At 36.3% G+C, this 26,068-nt stretch overlaps 1 protein-coding gene across 2 annotated transcripts in view; it reads right to left on the reverse strand.

Annotated features, from left to right (window-relative positions):
- The window catches only part of LOC150089470 (cilia- and flagella-associated protein 100-like), a 310,734-nt gene that overhangs the window by 222,396 nt on the left and 62,270 nt on the right, over nucleotides 1–26,068 (reverse strand). For both annotated transcript variants that reach the window (XM_090368613.1, XM_090368614.1), the window contains exon 4: nucleotides 5,433–5,500. In XM_090368613.1, coding sequence (XP_090224739.1) covers nucleotides 5,433–5,500 — 68 coding nt within the window. The remainder of the gene's footprint in view (nucleotides 1–5,432; nucleotides 5,501–26,068) is intronic.

A 26,068-nucleotide genomic window follows, 5' to 3' on the forward strand; every position in this document is an offset into this window, starting at 1 on the left:
TATCAAATCTTTGACCCATCAGCTTGATTTTTCATTCTTGGGAAGAGGAAGAAGTCGTAGGGGACTAAGTCTGGTGAATAAGAGGGGTGGGGGACGACTGTTATATTGTTGGATGCCAAAAACTGCACCACAGCAAGAGATGTGTGGGCCAGCACATTGATGATTCTTTGTGTGGCACTTCTCTAGATGTTTCCTCCTGACAGGTTCCCTTAACTGCTTTAGGGCCTCGCAATAGAAGTTTGCGTTGACGGTCTGGCCAGGAGGGATGAATTCCTTACATGGATAATCTCGTCAATATCCTAAAAACAGCTCAGCATTGGCTTCACACTTGTTGCTCCTCACTTGTCTTCAGTCGGGGCAAAGATGAGCTCTTCCATTGAGATGATTGTTGCTTGGTTTCTGGGTCATACCCATATACCCAACTCTCATCACCAGCGATGACCATAGAAAGTAAATTTTGATTACCCCCTGGCCCATTCTTGAAGATCTCTGCCAACTTCCATGCGATGCTGCTTTTGGTCTTTACTCAGTAACCATGGTACAAACTTGGCCACAATCCTTCTCATGTTCAACTTGTATGACAAAATCTGCTGACATGTGCTGTATGAGTCCTACAATGCCACAAATGTTGTGGATGGTCCGCCTGTAGTCTTCATGGATCGCCGCCTGAACTATTGCAACATTTTCCGGCATGGTGCTCGATGATGAATGCCCAGAGTGATAGTCGCCATCAACCAATGTTCAACCATTTTTAAAATGGTTAAACCAGAAGTAGGGCTGTATCTGGCCTAAAGCACTGTCACCAAAAGCTTGTTTCAACTACTTATGGGTTTCTGCGGCTGCTGTATCTTTAAGAATAAAACAAAACTTGATGCAAGCATGTTGCTCTCTCACATCAGCCATCACAACAATCACAAACTACGCTAAATACACTGCCAAAGAACTGTGCATAAATATTCAATGACTCTATCCAGCCTGACGCCACGTGGCAAACTGATTCACAAAGGATGCATGCAGGTTACCTAGCGCTACAAGTCAGTACTAGACACAGTTCACGTGCAACATTCAAATTTCGGAAACATTTCGGTAGCACCTCATATATAATTACAACGGTATGTAAGATGAGGATTTAAGATGAGGAATTTGAACAGTTTAAAAGCTTTCCAAGAGAGCACTAAGGCCAAATGAATTGAATAAGAGTGTGTAAAGCATAATAAAAGCATTCAAAGTTAGCCTTAAGGCCAATAAAGAAGATGTAAGATAAGATTTTAGCATACAAATTTAGAATAAAAGTATTTAGTATAAAAGTATACCCAGTGAGCCATGAGGCCAAAAGACTTAGATAAGACTGAGTTGGCTTAATGTGTTATACCCTTTTAAAAAATAAATAATTAATAATAAAATAAATGCAAGTAAAATAAAATAAAATGATGATGTGAGGCAAATGACTGATGGTATGATACATTGAAAGGGCTAGCACCATTCAATACATCCAATTAATAATTGGCAAAGGCTGTCTCTGTTTCTGTTTGTTATCTGGTAGTTTGGCTAGGTCCAAATAATCTAAAATTATCCAAATTATATTAAAATGTAGCAGCAAACTAGCAAAATAACAGGTAGCCCAATGGATAGCAGTGAAATAAATAATACAGAAATGATATTCAACTATAAATTACGTTTGGGGTTAGAAGTGAAAATTCTTTTATGCTATTTTCGTATGAAAAGGAAATAATCTACTTATTAAATAATAAAAAAGAAAAGTTTATGCCGAATTAAGGCAAAGCGGAGGTAAGAGTAAGGATAGCAATAGCACCTCAGTTTCCCTCAAATTGCTCTAACAGATTTTGAGGTATAAAATTTAGAGTTAACAAGTGGAAAGCAAAAAGTAAAGAAAAATAGTGTATAATGACTGAGGTACTTTGGATATACCAGGAGCATAACTGCCCATCCCTTTAGGAATCCTGGTATTACAGTAGGTAATAAAGATGTGAATAAAAGTCCTGACATGGTCACTAACATAGAACAAAATACCTCAAAATCTATTAGAGCAATTTGAGGGAAACTGAGGTACTACTGCCATCCTTACTCTTACCTCTATTTTGCCTTAATTTGGCATAAGCCTTTTCTTTTTCACTATTTAATAAGTAAATTATTTCCTTTTCACAGGTATACAGCAGAAAAGAATTTTCACTTCTAACCCCACATGTAATTTATAGTTGGCTCTCACTTTCTGTATTATTTATTTCACTACTATTTATCAAGCTAGCTGTTATTTTGCCAGTTTGCTGCTAAATTTTAATATAATTTGGATAGTTGTAGATCATTTAGACCTAGCTAAACTAGCAGATAACAAAGAGAAACAGTCTGAATCTCTCTCTCTCTCTCTCTCTCTTTTATACTGAATACCTTTATTCTAAATCCTAATGCTAAAATCTTATTTTACATCTTCTTTATTGGCTTAAAGGCTAACTTTGAATGCTTTTATTATGCTTAATACATATTCAATTCATTCGGCCTTAGGGTTCTATTGGAAAGCTTTTATTGTACAGTATTGTACTTTAAACACTGTTCAAATTCCTTATCTTAAATCCTTATCTTACATACTGTTGCAATTATTTTACAGACTGATGTAATATTTAATCAATAATTTAATGGCATTAATCTGATGTTTGTTTGTTATTTGGTTTTTAGGAGCATTAGCAACTAAGGCCATATTGCTCTGGGAATATGGCGGTGGTCATTCCCTGACCTTTCCGTATTTGGTGGTGATGGGCTTGAACCCCGGTCTAATCAAGAAGCGTGTGCTATGCACTGCTGCTCCTTCCCACCTGGCTACGGAGGCGCACATTAATCTGATCTGGGATTCTTTTCCTATTATGGTTTGTAACATAAATATAGTCTGTAAAGATGGAAATGAAAAGTACACAAAGTGCCTGAAGAGAGAGGTTTAAGGGAAAGTAAAGAAGTGGTGAAAAAGTGAAAGAATTAAAAACCTAGTGAAAAAATGAAAAGGGGCTAAGGAAGTAAACAATTTACAAAAAATATTTTGTACAAATAAATAAGAAATAACACTGTATTCAGATATGGGAGGGCAATTTTAGAAAGAGGTTGAATAAAGGGATGGCAAATATGCAAAATCTGAATACAGTAAAGGAAAAAATTATATGTCCAGCAATGTGAAACGTAGTTTATATGACATAATATATATGTCATTGTCTTCATTCGGTAAGAAAAAAAATTAGAAATATGTCTATAAAATTAATCTTGCTAATACTTAGCTCTAAATTTTTAATCTAAATTCATTGCTTCTTCGTCGATTGTTTTCCTGTGATAAACTAGCAACAGTATCCAGCACTTTTTGAAAAAAAAATTAGTTAAAATTGTTTGCTTAGAAGTATGCTGTTTTTCTCTATAAATTTCTTCATAAGAAACTAAAGCTAATGATAAAGTTCTGCAAAAATTTAAACTCCTCTCTAAATTAGGATCCATATCCAGAGCTTCTTGGCTAAGCTGATTTGCAAGTCTTAAAAACTCAGCTGGCCTCTTTGCGGTAAAATTTTTGTGTGCATCTTCTTCGTTTTTATCATTTTTGTTATCTTCTTCTTTGCATTGTAAAAAAATATCATCCACTAATAATTGTTCTCTATGAGATTCAAGGACTTCTGTGTTATCTGCTGGTTCCAGTTCTTCAAATCCCTCTCCGCTAATCATTTTGCCAATTCTCACAATCGCAACTACCTCTGGCATTTCGACCATGGTCTCTTTAGTGCAGCTTTTCCCACACTGCATTCATTTTTGAGTTCTTAACTTCACCCCATGTGAATTCAATATTTTTTGCAGCATCAAGAATGTTATAATTCTGCCAATAATCTTGAATTGAAAGACTGCCTATTCCATCAGTAGCTTCTACCAATTGTAAAAAAAGTTCTTCTTTAGGTAACAAAGTCTAAAAGAAGCTATAATACCTTGGTCCATCAGCTGAATTAACAAACTTGTATTTGCTGGAAGAAAGGTAACTCCCAACATTTGGGTGCAGATCAGACAAATGCGCAGGATGACCGAACACATTGTTAAGAATGAGCAAGATTTTGAATGCTATGTTCTTAATTTTATTGATGTAGATATTAAATAAATTTGGTGATAGTCCGCATCCTTGTTTGACTCTTTTTTTTTTTTTTTTTTTTGCTGAGGCTAAATAAGTTTGCTTTCTTGCATCATATACCTCTACTAATGCTATATATAATTTGTTTAGAAAATATTCATGTTATTGATGAAATTATTTCCATTTCAGTAGACTCCTTTAATATAAATAAGTGAAGTTACAAATGGATATTTATATTTGATAAATATAGAATGATATTTATATGCATGTAAATTTTTTTTTTTTTTTTTTTGATACTTAGTCTGTAAACCTAAGTTTGTACTAAAATAAGTTCATATCAAAAAAAATATTTTTACATGGGCATGGGCTAATTTCTCAGATGCTCAGTGAACCAACTCCACATTTTTTGTGAATTTTCCTAGACCTGCGCTATTTTCAAGTAAACAACATTTTTCAAAAGAAAAGTATTCTGCTTTTTTACTTTTTTTAAAAATTATCTTCACAGGCCTGTCAAAGGGATATCTTGGACCTGGGAGACTTTCATAAAATGATAAGTGGCAAAATTGACAGCTCTAATCTACTGGAATGAATTTATCTTAATGCACCACTAAGAAGAGTAGTAATTTAATCTTTAGAAGCAGACAAGAACTCGTCAATTTTTTATGGGCTCATCAACAGAATTAGATTAATTTTTTAGAGGCCCAGAAAAGTAAACAATTACCTCTGAAAGAGAAACAGCTGCCATATTTCTCAACTGTGTGTTTTTTAAATTTAAGTTTATCAGAAAAATAGAGTCAATTTTTTTAAACGAAATATGTGCTGTGCCATCTATTTTAGGTTAAGATATCACATTTAGAATAGCAAAAATGTTACAAACATAATGCAAAGTGTGAATGAATAAATACCAGTGAACACTGTTGGTTTGTAACTACAATTAGTATTCTCCATAATTATACTGCTATGAAGTTTGATCATACTCTCATAACGCAAAGCAGTCCATCTTATGAGAAAAAAAATAAATAAATAAAAGATCTGATAGTCTATTCCTTGACATAACTCATCTTATTACTTTATTTTCTACAGAAAAGTAATCACTGAAATACAGGTTTTTGCTTTAAGTGATGATTTACAGGGACATCAACTATTTATATTAAATTCAGTCTTCATCCTTGCACTACAGCTGAAATAGCTAATTTATTAAGTTCTGATCTTTTTTAGAGTTGAAATAAAAATAAAAAATCCATTAATTTTTAAGAGTATATATTTTACAATGATCACTATTTGAAATGGGTGAAATTATAGTAATATTTTCTTAAGAGGCTAAGCTTACCTCTAATAAAAGCATTTTTCTGTTTTTATCTAAGTAATCAGATATGCTTTTGCTATCCACACGTTGTACTAAAAGAAATAAATTTTGTTTAATTTTTATTTTCATTTAAATTTATCAGACACATCATAAGTTAAAAGGTCAAACACACTGGTTAATTTTAATGGTCCTAAAGGAATATTTTTCATTCGATATTTAATAGTATTAATTTAAAATCTCACTTTAAATCACTTGGTAGGAGTTTCGACACAGATTACTATTTTGCAAGCAAATTTTATATACCAACAACTTTTTAGTTCCCTGAAAAGGTGAATGAATTGGAAATTTAGGTATTTTGTTCTGTGTCGCTCCCACTCCCCACCAGAAATGGATATGATATGCACTTTATAGAATATAAAAATATTTTTTCACATGTTCTGAAACAAGAATGTGCAAATTTATTTCAAACAGCAGTACCTTTTATTAACAAAGAAGTGAATTTTCACAAGCACTTCAGAAACGCCATAACCAGAGCTAGCTATGACATAAGGTATATAGTGATGGATTTCAACTCTCATCATAAGTGGTATACTATTCTATGTTTCATTAGGCTAACAATTAAATTTAGTTATAATAACAAATGGTTAAGATGCATCAGTCTGTAATTAAATTTTATTAACATGTACCTTTACTAAAGGAAAATAAATTAAAATACAGTATATAAGCTGATAAAGAAATTTATCAGCTTACATACTGTATTTTTTTAGTTCATCAACCAATGGAGCAATACATACTGCTCTTCACGTATGATTAAAAAACAATAAATGCATTGCAGTACTGAGACAACTGCCATATAATTCTGCTGGAAATTACATTTTACTGCCTGGTGCTTTGATCCTACTCCTCCAATATGGCAGTGGGAGTTAACATGGTAGGAAGAACATACACACACAGCCACTTAAGTCATAATGCCATGTTGATGATGGCATTATGGCTTGAATGGCTTTGAGTTAGATGACTTGTTTAATGAAGGTATGAACAGTGAACTGCTTGAGATGGTTTACAAAACAGCCCCTTTTTATGGCACTATGCTTCCTGTCTGGATAATTCTCTAAGGTAGCTTCCATTAACTTGGTATCTTTGTGATCTGATACAAAAATCACCTTGTATCAGTTCACTTCCCACAGGCATTAAAAAGATCCTGCACACTGTTGACAACTTAGCATCTGTGAATTGGGAGGACTGCCGAAGGATAGCAAATACATTTGAATTATGGAATACTTTTAAAGCAAAAATCACAGAAGCCATGAATGAATGCATACATACCTTTAAAAAATATTGCAGGAGGAGGATGCTAAAATGGATGACTGCTGCGGAGCTGACTGGTCAAATAGAGCAAAAAAAAACAGCATCAGACAGCTACAGAGTGATGAAAAGTATTGACACCTACAACAGGTACAATTTGATCTTTATTAGTACCACAAATAAGGTCATAGAGGGCAAGGCTGCGTATGAGAAAGCATTGGCTAATAGAGCAAAGGATGGAGACAATGAATTTTTCATGTATGCGAATAGAACAAATAAGAAAGCTAATCAGACTGGACCATTGTGCAATGGGTGTGGAAAGTCTTAGATAACCCAGCTGATGTTGTAGATGAATTGAATAGGTACTTTGCATCAGAGTTTACTGACGAAAGACCCTTCATGCTGAGAAGAGGCCGTATGAGTGAGGCTGAGCTATATGAAATTAGTGACGTCGTAATTACAGAAGATTGTTTATTAGAAAAACTTGTGATCATATGGGTAAGTAAGGCTCCCAGAGTTGATGGCATATACCCTATTGTTTTGAGGAAGAGCACGAGGGAATGTACAGAACCACTGAGGTTAATTATGAGGGAATCTTTGGACTCGGGGGGGGGGGGGGGGATTCTTTTGGATTGGATAAGTGTCAATGTATTGCCAATACACAAAAGTGGTTCGAAAGGTGAAATTGGTAACTACAGCTGATTAGTCTGACTTCAACGGTAGGAAAAATCTCAGAGACAATGATTAAGAGTGCAATCCAGGGACATTTAGTTAGATATGGCATTCTGAAGGCCATAAAAGTAAATTAGGAGTAAATCATGTTCAACTAACTGAGTAGGCTATTTTGACACAGTTACTCATGAGCTGGATTTAGAAAACAATTTCAACATAGTTTATTTGGATTTGAATACTTGAAAATTACAAAATAGTTACTTCAGCATTTCTTCCTAGGATGACTTCTATCCTCTACTCAGATTTAAAATAATTTAAAATGTATAAAAACTTCTTTAAAATTATTAAATGTGTTCAACACTCTTAGTACATGAATGATCCAATGCCCCAACGTGAACCCAGACCCATCAAACCCTCCACGAAACCTCGAGTGACTGAAAACATTACGTCAAATATAAAAATAGACGGCGATAAAAATATATCACGAAATAAAATCTGCTAAATAAAACCGTGACAAAGAAAATAATTTACGAAACTTTCCTTCCTTAAGGGGACCAAGCTTTTCGACTTCTGTCATGTTCACAGGTCAGAATACTAATGCACGATATGTGTGTATTCACTATGACATTTATAGGAAATTACTCATTAATACGCATGCATGCAAAAACCCATGAATCTGAAATGAGAAACGCTGCTGTGTGTTAATTGAGTTATTAGGGTTTCTGCAATTAGTAATTTTGTATAATTGTGTTGTATGTTTAAAACCTTAGCTTCATTGAACAGAAAAGTGTGATTCTCATTTATCTCTGTAGAAGCCGCATGCGGCTTCTATTGCTGCATGCTATTGCCACTTCTATTTAATAGAAGTTGCATGCAGCTCTGTGAACATGCAACTGTGGCTCTTTAACTTTTAGCCCACATGAAGCACTATTTAAAATGGAGTTAGAGGACTTAAAAATCAAGGACATGTGAGTGCAAGACTAAAATGCCTTAACACTGAAATTGAGGATTTGGAAAGGCAAAAAGGCTGCCCTTCAATTCTACACAAATGGACGGCGATAGATGAGTTGAAAAAGCAAGACTAAATTGTGTTCTATGCGTGGAACAGCAGACAAGTATATAAATTTGAAAATATTTGCATTTGGACTTCTCTCAATTTTTTGCTCAATGTATTTCTGCAGGCAAATATTTTCGACATGAACTATACTAAAAATAAATCAAGAAACTATCCGAATAATGCGCGTCTCAGCATCTTTGAAGATGAATATTACGGCATACTCGCCTGATGTTGAGAGACTCGCTCAAGAAGTTTAGCAGCAAAAGTCACATTAATTCGTACTTAATTGGATGTTTGTTATGCTTTTTCAGTATTAATAAATAATATTTCAAAAAATATATATTTTTAATAAAACACCTTCCCACTCTATTCCACTTCTTAAACCCCTCCCCCCAGCTTGAGCTGAGCTCTTCAGATTCTTTTTTTTTTTTTTAAATTAGATCAAAAATGGTTCTTCACTCAAAAAAGGTTGCCAACCCCTGACAGAGAGGAATGCCAACAATCTGTCACCAGGCAATACTAGTTGGTAGCTGATGCTCACTATGTGGCAAAATACCACGACTTTGCTTACTGGGAGCCACAAGTGGTGAAATCTGTGTTTATCATTCAGATAAAGCTCTGGCAGCCCCCATCTCTTTCATCAGGTAGTATGAGTGACACCATATAAGATTATAATGGTATCATTGTGAGATCCAATATTCCTTACATTTCAAGGATACAGCTTTAAAACAGTAACTGCAAACTGGTTGCTAGATACTCCACCAGCCTGTACCTATTAGTAACTCTTTAGAAAGCATCTGGATCAGCTAGTGTATAATCTCACTGCTTCTACTCTGCTTTTAGTGAGCAGAGGAAATATGAGTAGTGCACATGCAGGAGGAGAGCACTGTTGAGGTCATATTATGGCAGGGAGTTTGGTATATGTTTGCTGTGTACACACTATATCCAAAAATTTCACTAATTCACACACCATGTTCTTCCCCTCCACTTTAACTTTATATCAAAAATATATGTAGTCTCAGTTCCAATTTCAATATATGTAATTCCACCCACAATCTGTCAAGCTCCACTTACTATGAGTCTTAATTATCTCAACTACTACTCGTCTCCGTGCCCTATTTATTCACTCTCCAATTCCTTTCACTTCAAGATAGTTGTATATATGTCCACTCTGATATTCCCTGTCAAAGTCTTAGTAATTTGGAATCTCCTCTTTTAGATCTTCTCTGGCTTAAAATCTCTCTACCCATTCTGTTCAATGTATCTGCTGCATCTAGCCTTCTCCAAACTCTGCTAACCACCTCAAACTCTTTGAATCTTTCCACTCCAACTATCCTATCAGTGGGAAAATTTTCCTTGATGATTTTAATGTTCGCAGCTCCAACTGCCTTCAGTTGGAGCTGTGAACCCAGCTCCAACTGAAGGCAGTTGTCACATGGACCCAGTTGGTTGAGATGCCAAGTCTTCTGCAATTACTAATTACCTCACACAGATTGTTCATTTACCTACCAGAATAATCCTAACAACACAGACAACACTCTTGATCTTTTTCTCACAAGTAACTCTTCAAAGTATATGGTTGAGGGAAGTGATCCTCTGGGCACTTCAGATTACAACTTTGTGATGATTTCTTCTGCAATGGGGCCATTCTCAGCTTTGCATAATGTGGTGTTACATGAACGCAAAGTAGCAGATAATCTGCAAAATTTTCTTTGGATGGATTACTGTTTAAATCTTTTAATCCAAACATTCATGTCAGTAAAACTATTCATGAAGGAATGAAATCCTTTATTTCATATTACACCCTAAAATCTCATCCCTCAACTAATCCTTGGTTTTCCCCTATAAATGTGCTAAGCATATTCAAGATAACATGCTTAACACATTTAAGATAAGAATCTAGCATATTTCAACTGCCTTGTATTCAAACTCCAGCTTCACTTTCTGCCTATGCTAAAACTGTAAAGCAGCTATTAACTGGTCCAAACTCAATTTTGAACAGGCTGAGAGTATAAAACTTACTCCTTGTCCAAAATGGTAGTTGGGCATTCTGGTCTCTTGGCAAAGCTATGGCTGCAACTTCTGTCGACAAATACTAAAGAAAATCTTGACTAACTAATCTTATTTTTCTCCTAAGTCTTGTACTGATAATCTTTGTAAAACAGGAGGCACACAGAACTTGGCATCAAAATTGTTCAGAATCCTTCTAACATAATATGTTAAAAGGAGTCTGAACAATTTTGATATAAAGAAAGCTTCAGGTCCTTACGGCATTTTTTACACTTGTTCTCAAAACCAGTGATCCTGAATTTTCTGTATCTCCTTTTATCACTTTCCTATTTCACTGGCATTTTTCCTTTGGCTTGGAAATTTGCTCCTATCGGAGCCAGTTCCTAAAAAGGGTGAAAAACCTTCCCTCCTTTCAATCATGACCTCATTACAATTATTACTACTCTTTCCAAAGTAACAGATATACACAGTGCAGAAACTAGAAAATGAGACTGAAGTTATGAGACAAGTGATAGTGCTGCCATCTACTAGAAGTAAATATGAATTGAGTTCTTCAAGCACCGCAGTCAAGGCCATGAGATTGCTGCTATTTCGGAATCTCGTGTGAGCTGAACTGCACATCTTATAGTGTCTGTGTTGTGGAGGGACAATGGAACAAAAAGGAAACATCAGGTTTTATGTTTGACTGGGCAAAAGTGCCACAGAAACATTTCAAATGATGAAGCAAGCGTATGGAGAGAATTTTTTGTCTTGTGCACATGTGTCTAAGTGGTATAAACATTTTGTCCAGGGCCAGCAGAACACGGTAAGCCTGGTAAGCAGGGCATAGGGGCACCAATGTCTAGGGGGTGCCGAAATTCAAAATTTTTATTATAATAAGATTTAATAAAAGTATCTCAGTTAACGTCAGTAAATAACGACTTTAATCTCAATATAGGAACATAAAACTATTATTGAATTGCATAGCGAAATAGCTCCCTATATCTATTCACAGCTTAGGCACATATATAAATTGTAACATTAGCATTAGTAGAGGCATATGATGCAAGAAATGTATAGGCATATGATGCAAATAATAAATAAGCTTATTGAAAGTTTATTTATTATTATTAAAGCTAATTAAAAAAACCTGGATAATAGCATCAGCCAAAAAATAAAAAACCTTCCCATTTCACCCATCCATTCAAAATGCTTGTCTAGTTCCACCCTGGAGGCTCACATCTGGTGAGTATGGGCTTGGCAAACCCAGGGTCCTGAGCTGGATATCATCATTCTTCTCTTTTTCTCTTTCTTGGTGATTCCTTTATACTTCTCTCTCTCTCTCTCTCTCTCTCTCTCTCTCTCTCTCTCTCTCTCTCTCTCTCTCTCTCAGAGGGTAACTCGGGGAATTTTTTTTTTTTTTTTTTTGGCTGGTGCAGCATAAGCCTCAGGCTTCCTTGTACCATATGGCTAATAATAATAATAAAAATAAATAAAAGTTGTCGACCTCCACCCACTACAACAGATGGAAGTTTGTTCCAACTATCAACCACCTGCTGGCTAAAGGCAAATTTCACACATCTGTTCTACAATTGTTTTCCCTCAATTTGAATTTATGTCCCCTCAGGTGAGTAATCTCAGCAAGAGGAAGAATCCCATCAGCATTTAGCTTGCTCAAACCATTCAAGGCCTTATACACCTCAATTAGATCACCTTGCAGGTGCCTAGTCTCCAGATCCTGCAATTTGCAGAACTGGAGCCCTTCTTGGTAGCAGCAATCATTTGTTCCACTCAGCAATCTCGTTTCTCTTCCCTGTGCTCATTCTAGTAGCTCAATATCCTTCATAAAATGAGGCCTCTGGATCTGTATGCAGTATTCAAGGTGTGTTGTTGATATGTTATGCTCTGCACTACACTCGACACTGATGACCACACGTGCCAACTATATGGGCCCCCAATGCTGACCGTAACTGTGTCTGTGTTTTTCAATTCATGTGGAGTTGACAAAGTGAATTCTTTTCTTCTTGGTAAGTACCTCTTTTTATTAAATAATATAATAACCTTTTAAATTATTTTGGTTACTATTGATGCTGTCCTGTATTTAAAATTTGTTTATGTACACAACACAAAAGTCGCCGAGGGATCCGATAGAGCATACAAAATGTAGAAAACCGTTTGTCTATTTCTGTTGTTTTATTACGGGTAATAAAGTGAAATAAACTCAAAAATCAATTTTTTACGTTTGCTAAATTGCTTCTTTCACTCTCAAAATTACTAGAAATATATGATTCCCTATATGAAATTTATAGTAATGAAACACGATGTGACGCAAAAAATTATGCACTAAGCTAAAGGATTTCAAATTTTTGGGTTCACTGATACTATGGCATGACGTATTAAATCATATCAATCCCATAAGTGAAATGTTTCAAAATATTAGTGCAAGCATGGCTGTATCTTTGACATCCTTAAAAAATTTACAACTTTTATTTCAAATTGCCATTCTAATGAGAAACCTACAAGAAACTTCAACAAGAAGCAAAACAATTTTGTGATCTTGATGCTATACCAAACTTTCAAACAAGTTCGCCGAAGAAAACAATGTAAACATTTTGACTACGAGCATGAGGACAAATCGTTGCAATCGCCAGAAGTTAAATTTCGAGTAGATTTCTTCAATACCATTTTAGATGTTGCAATGTTTTCCCTAAATAAAAGATTTGACCAACTAAAACTACACAACAAGCAGTTTGAGTTTTTGTATGATTTACATAAATCTAACAATTCTGATCACGAAAAATTTCAACAGAATTGTAACGATTTGTAAATACATTTAACAGATGGAGATATCAAAGATATAAATGGAACTGAGTTATTCAACAAAATATGTGCATTCAGGGATCCTTTTAAATTGGATTTAGATAAATTTAAAAATCACTATGAAATATTAAAATTAATTTGCACAAATAAACTGCCTTTTCCAAATTTGACAATAGCTCTAATTTTATTAATAATTCCGGTGAGTGTTGCTAGCGGGTAGAGATCATTTTCTGGATTAAAACATATTAAAAACTAATTAAGATCAGGTATGTCACAAGATAGGCTTGTAAATCTGACAATATCTATAGAACACAATATTTGTGAACAATTAAATCTAATTGTTTAAAAGTTTAATATTACTTTACGTGGTTCGGTTCAAAATTTTATATTTATGTTTGGGTCACGCGCCAGTACATAGCGATCAATGTCGCTTAAATAAATGTACTACTGTAAATATTTTATATTAAAAATTCAGAACAATTTCAGAGAATTGTTCGTGGGTTAGTTATAGGGTTAGTGGTTTACGATAAAAATATTATGTTGAAAGGGGTTAGTGAGTCAAAAAAGGTTGGGAACTGCTACTCTGGAGGAATTTCAAGAATGCTTTCAATGATTAAAAGAGAGGCATAACAAATGTATATTGTTGTTGTTGTTGTTGTTTTGGTTTTAGGAGCATTAGCAACTAAGGCCATATTGCTCCGGGATATGCGGTGGTCATTCCCTGACCTTTCCACATCCTCCGTATTTGGTGGTGATGGACTCGAACCCCGGTCTAATCAAGAAGCGTGTGCTACGCACTGCTGCTCCTTCCCACCTGGCTACGGAGGCACCTAACAAATGTATAGAATTCTATGGGAACTGCTTTCAATGATTTTCAAAATACAGCAGACTCTCGATTTCCTGGGATCAGATTAACTGGGACAGTTCAAGACTCCAAATAAAAAAATTTTAAAAATCAACCAAAAATCATAAAACTCAAGTATTAACGTATTAACTAGAATAGGTATAAACATATAAACAGATGTTTTGCAAGTCGTAAATTGGCAACAAGAAGTGGCATTATAAGTAGTCATTGAGAGATTAATGTACCTATTATCTATGTATATATTAAGTGCAATAGCATCAACACACAGCCATTTCTGAATAAACAGAATATTTATAAGGCGGCATCGTTTTAAGTTATATCTCATATTATGAATACATTCACAACGAGTTGCCATGATATTGCACTACTTCGAATAAGTAACGCTTCACCTAAGGAGAAGACTAATGTTACTTATTCTCAGATAGGTACCACCACCCAGACGGCACTGTTTTAGGGCTATATTGTTTAGGGCTATGTATTTAGCCCTAAATGCATCTTTGTACCTATTATCTTGCAACCACCGCTGTCTCAAACCCACGGGGCTAAAAAAAAAAAAAAAAAAGAGAGAGAGAGAGAGAGAGAGAGAGAGAGAGAGAGCAAATGTTTAGTTTGTTTTCGTGTATCGATTGTTGTGTTCCATTGCATAGCAAAAAGATAAATTTTGTTTGTTTCGTTAATTATGTCAGGGATATCAATTTTTTTTTTATAGTAAATATTTTTTTTGTTTAAAAATTGCGATAATGACAGGTAAATGCAAAAGAGTTGTGCTTTCAATTAAACAAAAACTTGAAATTATTCAAAAGTTTGAAAATTATGCATCCGTCAAATCTTTAATGAACCATTATAATGTTGGTGGCCAAACCATACGTGACATTGTAAAAAATAAAGGGAAGCTATTAAATTTAAAATCGATATCGTAAAAAATAAAGGGAAGCATAATATTGGACATGCGAGTAGTGCATCGTACGTTTTTTATCTATTGCCATACTTTTTACGTAGGTTGCTGATAAGTAAGTTTGATACAGTACATTTTTTGATATAGTAAGTCCCCGACTTACGTAACTTCGGACTTACATTAATTTTTTTTCATTTTTAGGATTGTAAAATTTAAAACAGTAAAAAAAAAAAATAAATAAATAAATAAATAAATAAGAAATCAATAACAACGATCATGGCATGCAAAAATTGCACTAGTGAGATATGGAGTAACAAGCTTAAAAATAGGAATGAAGAGTACAAGCTTAAAATTTATTTATTTATTTTTTTATATGACTGAAGATTTCAGTGAAGGGGACATACATTTCACCATAATAACAAAAAATCAACAGAATTCCAGCTATTGGTATTATAGCAAATGCAATAAGATTGAGTTTACTACCCATTTGTAATGAATTTCACTAACAGAAAAGCCCAATAAACCAGAAACTGCTAATTGTTTTTATTGTTTAATGGTAATGACCACCAGAAATGTGCTTTAGTGAAATGCGAGCTCGTGTGGGGTGATAATAATGAGTTTTCGCCTTAACTCTGTTAAGTTCTTGAGGTTGTCACAGACATTCTTTCAGATATGCCAGACAAGCTGTACTTGCTACTTGGGAACCGCTAATGGAACTGATATTCGGGTGACACTCAAGTCAAGTGGACCCAATTTCGGCAAAGTCCGGACGGTCTGTGACAGACAAATCCTCTGCTTACACCTTCACGATGGTGAGACTGTTAGTAATCCTGGGTATAACCTCCATGCACAAGTACATGGTGGGTGACCACCCAGGTGTGAACCAACGTAAGCAGGGGTCGAGGTGTGGCGCCCACACCACATGGAGCAACGCCGCCCCTCTATGTTACCAAGCAGTAGTAGGTGGTAGATGACTCTCATCAACCGGTGAAATACCACCACTTTGCTTATTGGAGGCTTGAAGTGGTGGAACCCATGTTTAGTCTCTAGAGCAAAGTTCCGGTCAACCCTTCCCTATCTCTTCCATCATGCAGTATGATTGATGACTTTTGAGGTTATGATGAACGTCGTGGTGAGATCCAATATTCCTTACATTTCGAGGGTACAGCTCAAAAATGGTGTTAGCAGGCCGGCCGCTAGTTAGTACACCGGACCGAACCTATTGGTAACTCTCTAGGAGGCTTCCAGATCAGCTAGTGTATAATCTTGCTACCTCTACTCTGCCAGATAGTGACTGGAGGGAGTCCGAGTAGTGTGTATGCGGGGAGCATTGTCGAGGCCACGTTATGTCAAGGATCTGGGTATATTCTTACCACGTGTACGCCATATCCAAAAATTTCATTACTTCATTCAGCATGCCCCACCCACTTTTTCTTACTATTGAATATACCATGAATTGTCAAACTAATAGAGAAAGCTTATCTGCGAAAAGATCTAAACCTCCCAAGGACTTCCTAATTCATTGCACAAATATAAGTGGTCTCAATTCTAATCTCAACTGCCAAACCCCATGTACTTTTTCTGACAGAATCTCAGTTATCGGTTGATTCAACTACTGCTCATCTCAGATGCCCAAATTATTCGCTGTATGATTCCTTTCGCCTCAAAGGTGGTACTTGTGCATATGTCCGTTCTGATATTCCCTGTCAGAGACTTGGCAATTTGGAATCTCCTCTCTTTGATCTTCTCTGGCTTAAAATCTCTCTACCTCATTGTGTCAAATTCATCTGTTGTCTCTACCGCTCTCCTAACTCCACTAATCACTTGGAGCTCTTTGACTTCTTCTCTTTGCAACTTGACTTTCTCCAGTCCAACTTTCCTAACAGTGAGGTAATTTTCATGTTCCCAACTCCAGCTGGCTTCCGTTTTCTAGTCACACCGACCCAGTAGGTGAGATGCTGAGGCTTTTGCAATTACTAATGACCTAGCACAGATTGTTCATTTACCTACAAGAATACCAGACAATCCTAATCATACAGCCAATACGCTTGATCTTTTTCTCACAAACAACCCTTTTAAGTACATGGTCGAAGTGAGAGGTCCTTTAGGCACTTTAGATCACAACTTGGTGATTGTCTCTTCTCCAATGGAACCTCTATCTCATGGTTATTCCGACCTCGTGTTGTTTGGCATTACAAGAATGCAAAATGGGATGACCTGCGAGACTTCTTTTCTTCTTTTTCTTGGTCGGATTACTGTTTCAAAATACTATGATTTTTAGTGTTTTCCCACCAACCATGGAATAAAACGAAAGACGAAAAACCCAAATTTTTAAAATATTTAATATTTACAATAAATTATTTACAAACAAAATATTACTGACAGTAATTTTAAAATAAAACAACTATGATATACAGGATAATAATAAAATGCCGAATTTAAAATGCAATAAAATATACTGGGTTAAAAGTGCTAAAATACTAACTGAAGCTTTCAAAGGCTTCTGCCTTCTTTCTCAACAGTGTAATTTCTGTTCTGCGGTGCATCATTAAATACCAGCAGGTTCACGGTGCATCTCACGTGAATGTGTACAGTTCCCGTCAGAACCTGAAATGGCTCGGGAGCGTTTCAGACAAAAAACGTTCATCCCCTCCAAGGATTACCGCCTCAAAGAGGGGATGAATGCGTGTGCCCCTATCTCTATTTATATTTTTCTCAGTAGAACTAATTTGCAAGCTCTCGAGCCACTTGCGGTCCCAAAATCTATGCGCCCGATCAGTGATGACCGCTTCATCTGGGGAGATTTGGAGTATGAACGTGTTACGGCGGATCTTTTGAAGTGTGGCTACCCCCGGAGGATCATAGAGAAATACATTAGTGGAGGGCAGAGTAGAAGTGAGTCCTTCACGCCAATAGCCACCGCATACATTCCCTACTATCCGGGTTTATCCGAGCATTTAGCTCGCGTATTAAGGAGTGTGTAGCTCCCAGGCAGGAAGCTGCACACAATCGTGTCACAGGTGAAGGACCCTGTCTTAAATGAAAATATAAGTGGGGTCGTATACAGTATTAAATGCCCGGAATGTGTGGAGTGTTATGTGGGAGAAACAAAACGGCGTCTCAAAGATCGTCTGGGGGAGCACACAAATGCGATAAGAAATGCAGACTATGGCAAATCCGCCGTAGCTGAACATTTCTGGGAGAAGCAACATCAAATCTCCCCAGATGAAGCGGTCATCACTGATCGGGCGCATAGATTTTGGGACCGCAAGTGGCTCGAGAGCTTGTGAATTAGTTCTACTGAGAAAAATATAAATAGAGATAGGGGCACACGCATTCATTCCCTCTTTGAGGCGGTAATCCTTGGAGGGGATGAACGTTTTTGCCTGAAACGCTCCCGAGCCACTTCCGGTTCTGACGGGAACAGTACACGTTCAAGTGAGATGCACCGTGAACCTGCTGGTATTTAATGATGCACCGCAGAACAGAAATTACACTGTTGAGAAAGAAGGCAGAAGCCTTTGAAAGCTTCAGTTAGTATTTTAGCGCTTTTAACCCAGTATATTTTATTGCATTTTAAATTCGGCATTTTATTATTATCCTGTATATCACAGTTGTTTTATTTTAAAATTACTGTCAGTAATATTTTGTTTGTAAATAATTTATTGTAAATATTAAATATTTAAAAAATTTGGATTTATCGTCTTTCGTTTTATTCCATGGTTGGTGGAAAACACTAAAAATCATAGTATGAGTATACCCAACCCCAGAGGCCTATTTGAAGTACTGTTTCAAAACTTCTGATGTCAACGTTTGCTCAGATCGTGTCAGGGAAATTATTCTTGCAGGAATGGAATCCTTTATCCCACACTCCACTTTAAAATCTCGTCCTTTATTTAAACCTTGGTTTTCCAATAAATGTGCTAAGGCTGTTCAAGAGAAGAATGTTGCATATCGTAATTGGCTTGTTTCTAATTCTTCAATTTCATTTTCTGCCTACACCAAAGCTCGCAACAATTGTAAAGCAATTATTAATCAGTCCAAACAAGAGTTTGAACAGGCTAAAAGTAGAAAATTTGCTTCTTGCCCTAATGGTAGCCGAGCATTCTGGTCTCTTGCCAAAGCTATTGGCCGCAACTTTTGCCCATCTCTGCTTCCACCTCTGTCCAAACCAGATGGTTCAGTTGTCACTTCAGCCAAGGATAAAGCTGACCTGCTAGCATCCCATTTTTCTTCCAGCTCAAGTATTAATGATCTTGGTAAAACACCTCCCACCATTGCCAACACGCTCCATTCAATGCCTCCTGTGGTCTTCGGTCAAAAGGATATCAGAAGGATTTTGATGAATCTTGATGCTAAGAAAGCGCCAGGCCCTAATGGTATTTCTCCACTTGTTCTCAAAACCTGTGCTCCTGAACTTACTCCTATTCTTTGCCGCCTTTTTTTCATTTTCTTATTCCAAAGGTGTTTTTCCTTCTGCTTGGAAATTTGCTCATATCCAGCCAGTTCCTAAAAAGGGTGACAAATCCCTACCATCTAATTATCGTCCCATTGCAATTACTTCTACTCTTTCTAAAGTAATCGAGAAATCAATTAACCACCAACTCTTAAACTACCTAGAAACCTTCCGTCTAGTCAACGATCGCCAGTATGGATTCCGTCAGTGTCGATCCACTGGTGATATTCTGGTTTATGTTATCCATTTATGGACTAATTCAATGGAAAGGTTCGGTGAAACACAAGTAGTTGCTCTTGACATCTCAAAGGCTTTTGATCGTGTTTGGCATAAAGGTCTTCTAAACAAGCTTCCATCTTATGGTTTGCCAACTGTTTTTAGTAATTGGTTATCCAGTTTTCTCTCTGATCGCTCACTGAGGGTGATGGTAGGTGGCTCTCTGTCTTCTAACTTCTCCACTAATGCTGGTGTCCCCCAAGGTTCAGTTCTTTTCCCTACTGTTTTCCTCTTGTATATTAATGACCTTCTTCCATTGACTGGAAATCCTATCCATAGTTTTGCCGATGATAGCACATTGCATTCTACTTTTCATTTTGAGAAATCTTGCCCTGCTCAATCAGCTTCAACTTCTCGAAAATCTGCTACCAATTCCTTAAATGCCGATCTTCAGGTAATTCTGCAGTGGGGCAAAGACAACTTAGTTGATTTCAACCCTTCTAAAACTCAGACTTGTCTTATATCTCGCAAAAAGGATTCTTCTGCTCCTATGCTTATCTTTAGTGACACTCCGATTTCTAGGCAAAATGATATATCTCTTTTAGGGATTACCCTGACTTCTAATCTCTCTTGGCACAAGCACATTACAAATATTGCTTCCTCTGCATCTAAAAAACTTGGTTTTCTCTTTCGCTCTCGGCGTTACTTTTCTTCAAAACAGCTGCTCACTCTGGCTACGAAATACATATAGTATCAGTTTTTACAGTACAATAACATGCATTTTTTTAGTAACGAATGGGCCTGGAGTACTGGGGTCCATAGTTTATAATAACATACACGTAAGTTATAATCCAGTTTAATACAAATATATACTAACAAAATCAGTAGCTTTCGAGACGCGTGTCTCTTCGTCAACTGACAAATTAAATACAAAAATACAACGAGCTGAGTGAGGCACATTAATCATGCGTCACTGTTGTTGCACAGACGTGCGCTGCTTTCTACACCACTGATCATCCAGCATTAAAACGGTTGTCTCTAGGATGGGATGTAGACGTATGCCTTTCTGGTGATTTAATGCCTTTGGATTGTTTACTATGTTGAGTGACTCTAGCCATGGGCGGTGGCAAAAGTGTCGTGAGTGGTCTACTATTTCAAAGTCGCGTTTGGGGTCAAGATCCTGGTTGGTGGCCCAAAAATGTTCCGCGACTGCGGACTGGTCAGTTTTGGCAAGCCGGATTGCTCTGTCGTGTTCCGCGAGGCGATCTTGGAGATGCCTTGATGTTTCTCCTATGTAGCAACTGTTACAGTCTCTAAATGTGATGCGATATACCACATTGCTGCGTAAGACAGTTGTGACAGGGGTCTTCACGCTGGAGACAAGTGAACATAGGTTCCTGCAGGGTAATTGCACACATCTGATGTTGTAACTTCTAAGGACCTTCGAGATCCGTCCTGATACACCTGGATAATAGGGAATGTAGGCGGCCGATATACCAACTTGGTTCGGTGGTCTTGGGTTGGATGTGAGTTCTTCTGCCTGTAATAGGCATCTGCTTAGTACATGGGATGGATAACCACATTTGGTTAGGTCCGCCTACACACAGGAGATCTCATTACGCCTAATTGTGTCGGTGCTGGAATGGCTCCAAGCCCTGGAGAATAGGGTGTGGGCAGTGCTATTGAGATGGCTTGATTCGTGGCCGGATCTGTAGTTAGTGAATTGACCGCATCACATAGGTTTGCGGTATACTGAGGTCTCTAAATGTGGGCTTATGCGATGCACTAGGACGTCCAGGAACGGGAGCGTACCGTTCACCTCTGATTCTATGGTAAACTTGATGAAATTAGATAGGGAGTTGAGGTATTCCAGCAGTGCAGTTTCAGAACCACGTGGTATTACGGTAAAAATATCGTCAACGTATCTATACCATGTTGTAATAGGTGCAGGTGAGTTTTGGTGTATCTGCTCCTCCAGATCTTCCATGGCGATGTTGGCTACTACGGAACTGACAGGGGCATCCATAGCAGTGCCATGTACCTGCTGGTAGAGTGAATCCTCAAAAGTGAAGATGCTGCTTGATAAGCATAGGTTGAGGGCGGTACAGATGTCATCAGTGGATAGTGATGGTATTCCCCTCAGACCAATAGTGTCGTGCTGCAGTGCCCCAACGTATGAACTGTCCAAACATATTGTGCGCCTCCTCTCACCTCTTATAGGTAATACCTCGCACACCGTTAAAAATAGCAGTGAATTCATCCACCTCATTAAGGACCTTTCAATCCCTGACAACACTGTCATGGCATCATTCGATGTGATTTCTTTATTCACTTTAATTCCCGTCCAACAGGCTGTGCACTGCGCCAGAAGGCTCCTCGAGAACGACTTAAGCCTCCAATCCAGGACATCACTTGGATTGCCAAAACTGACCAGTCCGCGGTCGCGGAACATTTTTGGGCCACCAATCACGATCTTGACCCCAAACACGACTTTGAAATAGTAGACCACTCACGACACTTTCGCCATCGCCTATGGCTAGAGTCACTCAACATAGTAAACAATCCAAAGGCATTAAATCGCCAGAAAGGCATATGTCTACATCCCATCCTAGAGAGAACCGTTTTAATGCTGGATGATCAGTGGTGTAGAAAGCAGCGCACGTCCGTGCAACAACAATGACGCATGATTAACGTGCCTCACTCAGCTCGTATTTTTGTATTTAATTTGTCAGTTGACGAAGAGACACGCGTCTCGAAAGCTACTGATTTTGTTAGTATATATTTGTATTAAACTGGATTATAACTTAATGTGTATGTTATTATGCATTTTTTTCTTCCTTTTATGTTTTCGTTTCTTATGTGCCACTCTTGGCTACTTCGTTGCTGTCCCCAGATAAAGTTTCTAATTGAACTAATTAAAAATATATAACTATTTTTCTATATATATAACTAATATATAAAAAAATATATAACTAATTTTCTTCATTCTTCTGAGGATATTATGTAGTTTTTGTAATTTTGGTACTAAAAATTCGATTTGCATAAGAAGTCCTGGAACGTATCTCTTACGTATGTCAGGGACCAGGGCTCCCACTCACAAATTTTAAAAAAACTTAGATTGCAACTTAAATAAACCCAAAAAAAACCTAGTTTTCATCATATAGTATAGCAACACAAATAAGATAAAACTTACCATGCAAAAATATCTTTTATTTAATTGTAATCAGAATTTTCATCCCATTCAGTTCCCTCCACATTTATTTTTTGAAGTTCTTTCATTTTTTTCAAAAGTTCTTCGTATCTTTTATGACAAGTTCCTTGTATGACTTCTTTTACCAATTCTGATTTAGATTTCCATGTATAGCAATTTTGATTAGATCTATTTATCGCCTGTTTTGCCATTAGTCGATTTTTCACAGTTTCTGGTTTAAGGGAGTTTGTGGCTTTTGTTTTTATATGGTTTACTTGGGAGAAGATTCTTTCTACGCTTGCCGAAGAGTGAGGTAAAATAGTTAGACTGGTCATAAAGTTAGATAAAATCTCATATTTAGAATTATTAAAGCCATCTTTTACATTACATAACAGATACCAAAACTCAGGGATGGTTTTGTAAGAGAAATCTAAATCTTGATTTAAACGAAATGATCTCCATTCATCATCTAGAAGATCTAGTTTGTCTTCAGAAACAAGGTGAGGGAACTGCATTGCTAAATGGAAAATTGAGGATGGCGAATTGGCACGATCATGTATCACTGGGTCAAGAACATTGAGACTGGTGATAATTCCATCATCGTTTAGAGGAAATATTTTTCTGATTTCCATACAAAGTTCAACAAGAAATTTTAAACAATCATTTTTAAACCTGCTTTCACTGTCACCAAGTGGTGTTGAATTTAATAAGGCCATACAACGGCCTCCCAAATATATTTTATTCAGAGGCTTATGATTTATTGCATTGCTTGGATCAATTTCAACCAGCTTGCACGAAGTAATGACTTCTTCTTTTATGAAAAAACTAAGAATATTTTTATACTCAATTGAAACCACTGAATGAAGTAAGTGCAATCTGAAATGCTCAGATTAAAATTCAATATTCAGGCAGTTTATTTTCTCCAGTACATATCCTAAAAACAACAACGTATGCTTAGTTCCTTTGGTGATCATAGTATTGTAAATATTCCCTGCACCATCGATTTTGTCAATTTTTGATTGAGACTGAAAATAAAGAACTAACGCATCCCACTGCTCAATAATAATTTTTATTACATTGCCGCGGGATAACCAACGTGTTTGTGCTAATTTGGGGATTTTATGCTTAGCAGTATCTACGACATCTTGAATCATTTTGAACTCGTTTAATCTTTTACTACTACGGGAAAAATAACAAGAGATATCTTTTATAAATATTTCTAGATATGATGGTAGCACCTTGACTGAATGACTAGCACATAATGCAAAAGAATGGCAAACACATCCCATTATAAATACTGATGGTACATCCTTTTTTAGCAATGACTGGAACCCACTCTTAGTACCCATCATAGTGGCACAATTATCACTTCCAAAACCAACGAGATTACTTATTTGAATGTTTTTTTCTATGAAAAGATCTTTTACAGCTTGATAAAGCCCTTCTGAAGTACATTTTCGACACAAACAGTGTCAAGTAACACATCTACAACATCAAGTTTTTGAATATCAAAATATCTAGCAACAACAGCTAGAACTTGAGATTAAAGATAAATCTGTACTTTCATCTATTATCATTGAAAACTTGTTGTTTCTGCATATGTTAGAAATGTATATTTTTTCATGATAGGCTATGCCATCTTGTATAAGATAAGAGACTTTAGTCGCCTTCATCTGAACTTGTTTTGCAATATTGCTATCATGAAATGCTTTCTTACATGCTTCTATAAGGTGATCACATTGCGCAAATGGAATATTATGCTCAGAAATGAGCGCAGCAATTGTTAACTCTGCCTTTGCTACTTCTTCATTCTCCGTAGGTTTACGTTTTGTGAAGAACGTGTCTAACGTTGAACTTGTCTTAGCAATATTTGCACTTTTTTTATGTTTAACTGTATTTTTATGCACTAGTAACATCGATTTATTGGCATTCTTTAATTTCATTTCACAACAAATACAGTAAGACACACCTTTTTCATTACTGTCTTCTTTCAACCAATCCTTAATTCCGGATCTTCTAACCACTCATTCCTAAAATTTTGAGTATACCACCGTTTACTCATCTTTCTCTGTGGGGAACAAGTTTCAGACATTGTGCGCAATTTGTGGGTATGGCTAATTAGCAGTTATCTTATTTAAAATGTTCTATAAAATAAAAAATAAATCACTAATCCATTAACATAAAATAGAAATAGTCACTACAATTTAACTTTATTATATCACTGTATGTAGTACACGCATAAATGTAAAAATCACACCAAATAATGCAATAATACCACGAACGATCACGAAAGACTGTGCAGTAAAGACCACCTTCCGCCTGCTCAATAGGCTGCGCATACATGTTAGTAACACGAACATGTTCATACATGAACATGTAAGCGTAATTTCGTAGTGTAGAACCCTGCGAAAACTTCGAAATCCTTTTACATTTGTAGTATTTTGTACAAGCACTTGAGATATTACAAATTATGATCAGTATTGTTAGAATATAAATTAAGAAAATTGTAAACTGTTATTAAATGTATTAAATTTTATTGATTTACAAGAAATAAAAATAAATTTTGACTTAAAATTAAAAATTACCGAAAAAACCCAGATAATGAGATATTTTTGTGAAAAAAACCTATCAACCCAGATGACAATCAAAAAACCCAGATCTGGGTGGAAAAACCCAGGAGTGGGAGCCCTGTCAGGGACATACTGTATTTTTGGATTAACTGGGAAATCAATTATCCAGGATTTTTTTTTTTTTTTTTTTTTTGCCAACTATCCTGAAAAATGGAGTCTACTGTAAATTCTTTCTCTAAAAACATTTCCCCCTTTATTTTTTAAGATTTTTTCTTTTTAAGAATTTTTGTCTCATTACTTTTCAGATGCCCTATGTATATAATGCAAACACATTATGCAGAAGAGTTCTACTGCAATGGCCATTAGAATAGAGCCAGGATGACAGTGTCGTAACTGAAACACTTGCCTTGTGCATAAGGCTAGAAGGGACATAAGGGCTAAGGCATTTGGGGATATAAGTTCATATAATATGTGGGAAGAATGGGTGGGTGGAATTTCAAGTACCTATACCCTAGATAGTTCCAAATAACTACCCAAGGCACAGAAATACGTTGCCCCGACTCTGCATTAGAATGAAATGTAGCATTTCATTCTAAATTAATGATATTTAAAGCAAAATCAACAG

This window comes from Mastigoproctus giganteus, chromosome 2, assembly GCF_048544385.1.
Source record: "Mastigoproctus giganteus isolate SK-2022 chromosome 2, ASM4854438v1, whole genome shotgun sequence".
Taxonomy (NCBI): Eukaryota; Metazoa; Arthropoda; class Arachnida; order Uropygi; family Thelyphonidae; genus Mastigoproctus; species Mastigoproctus giganteus.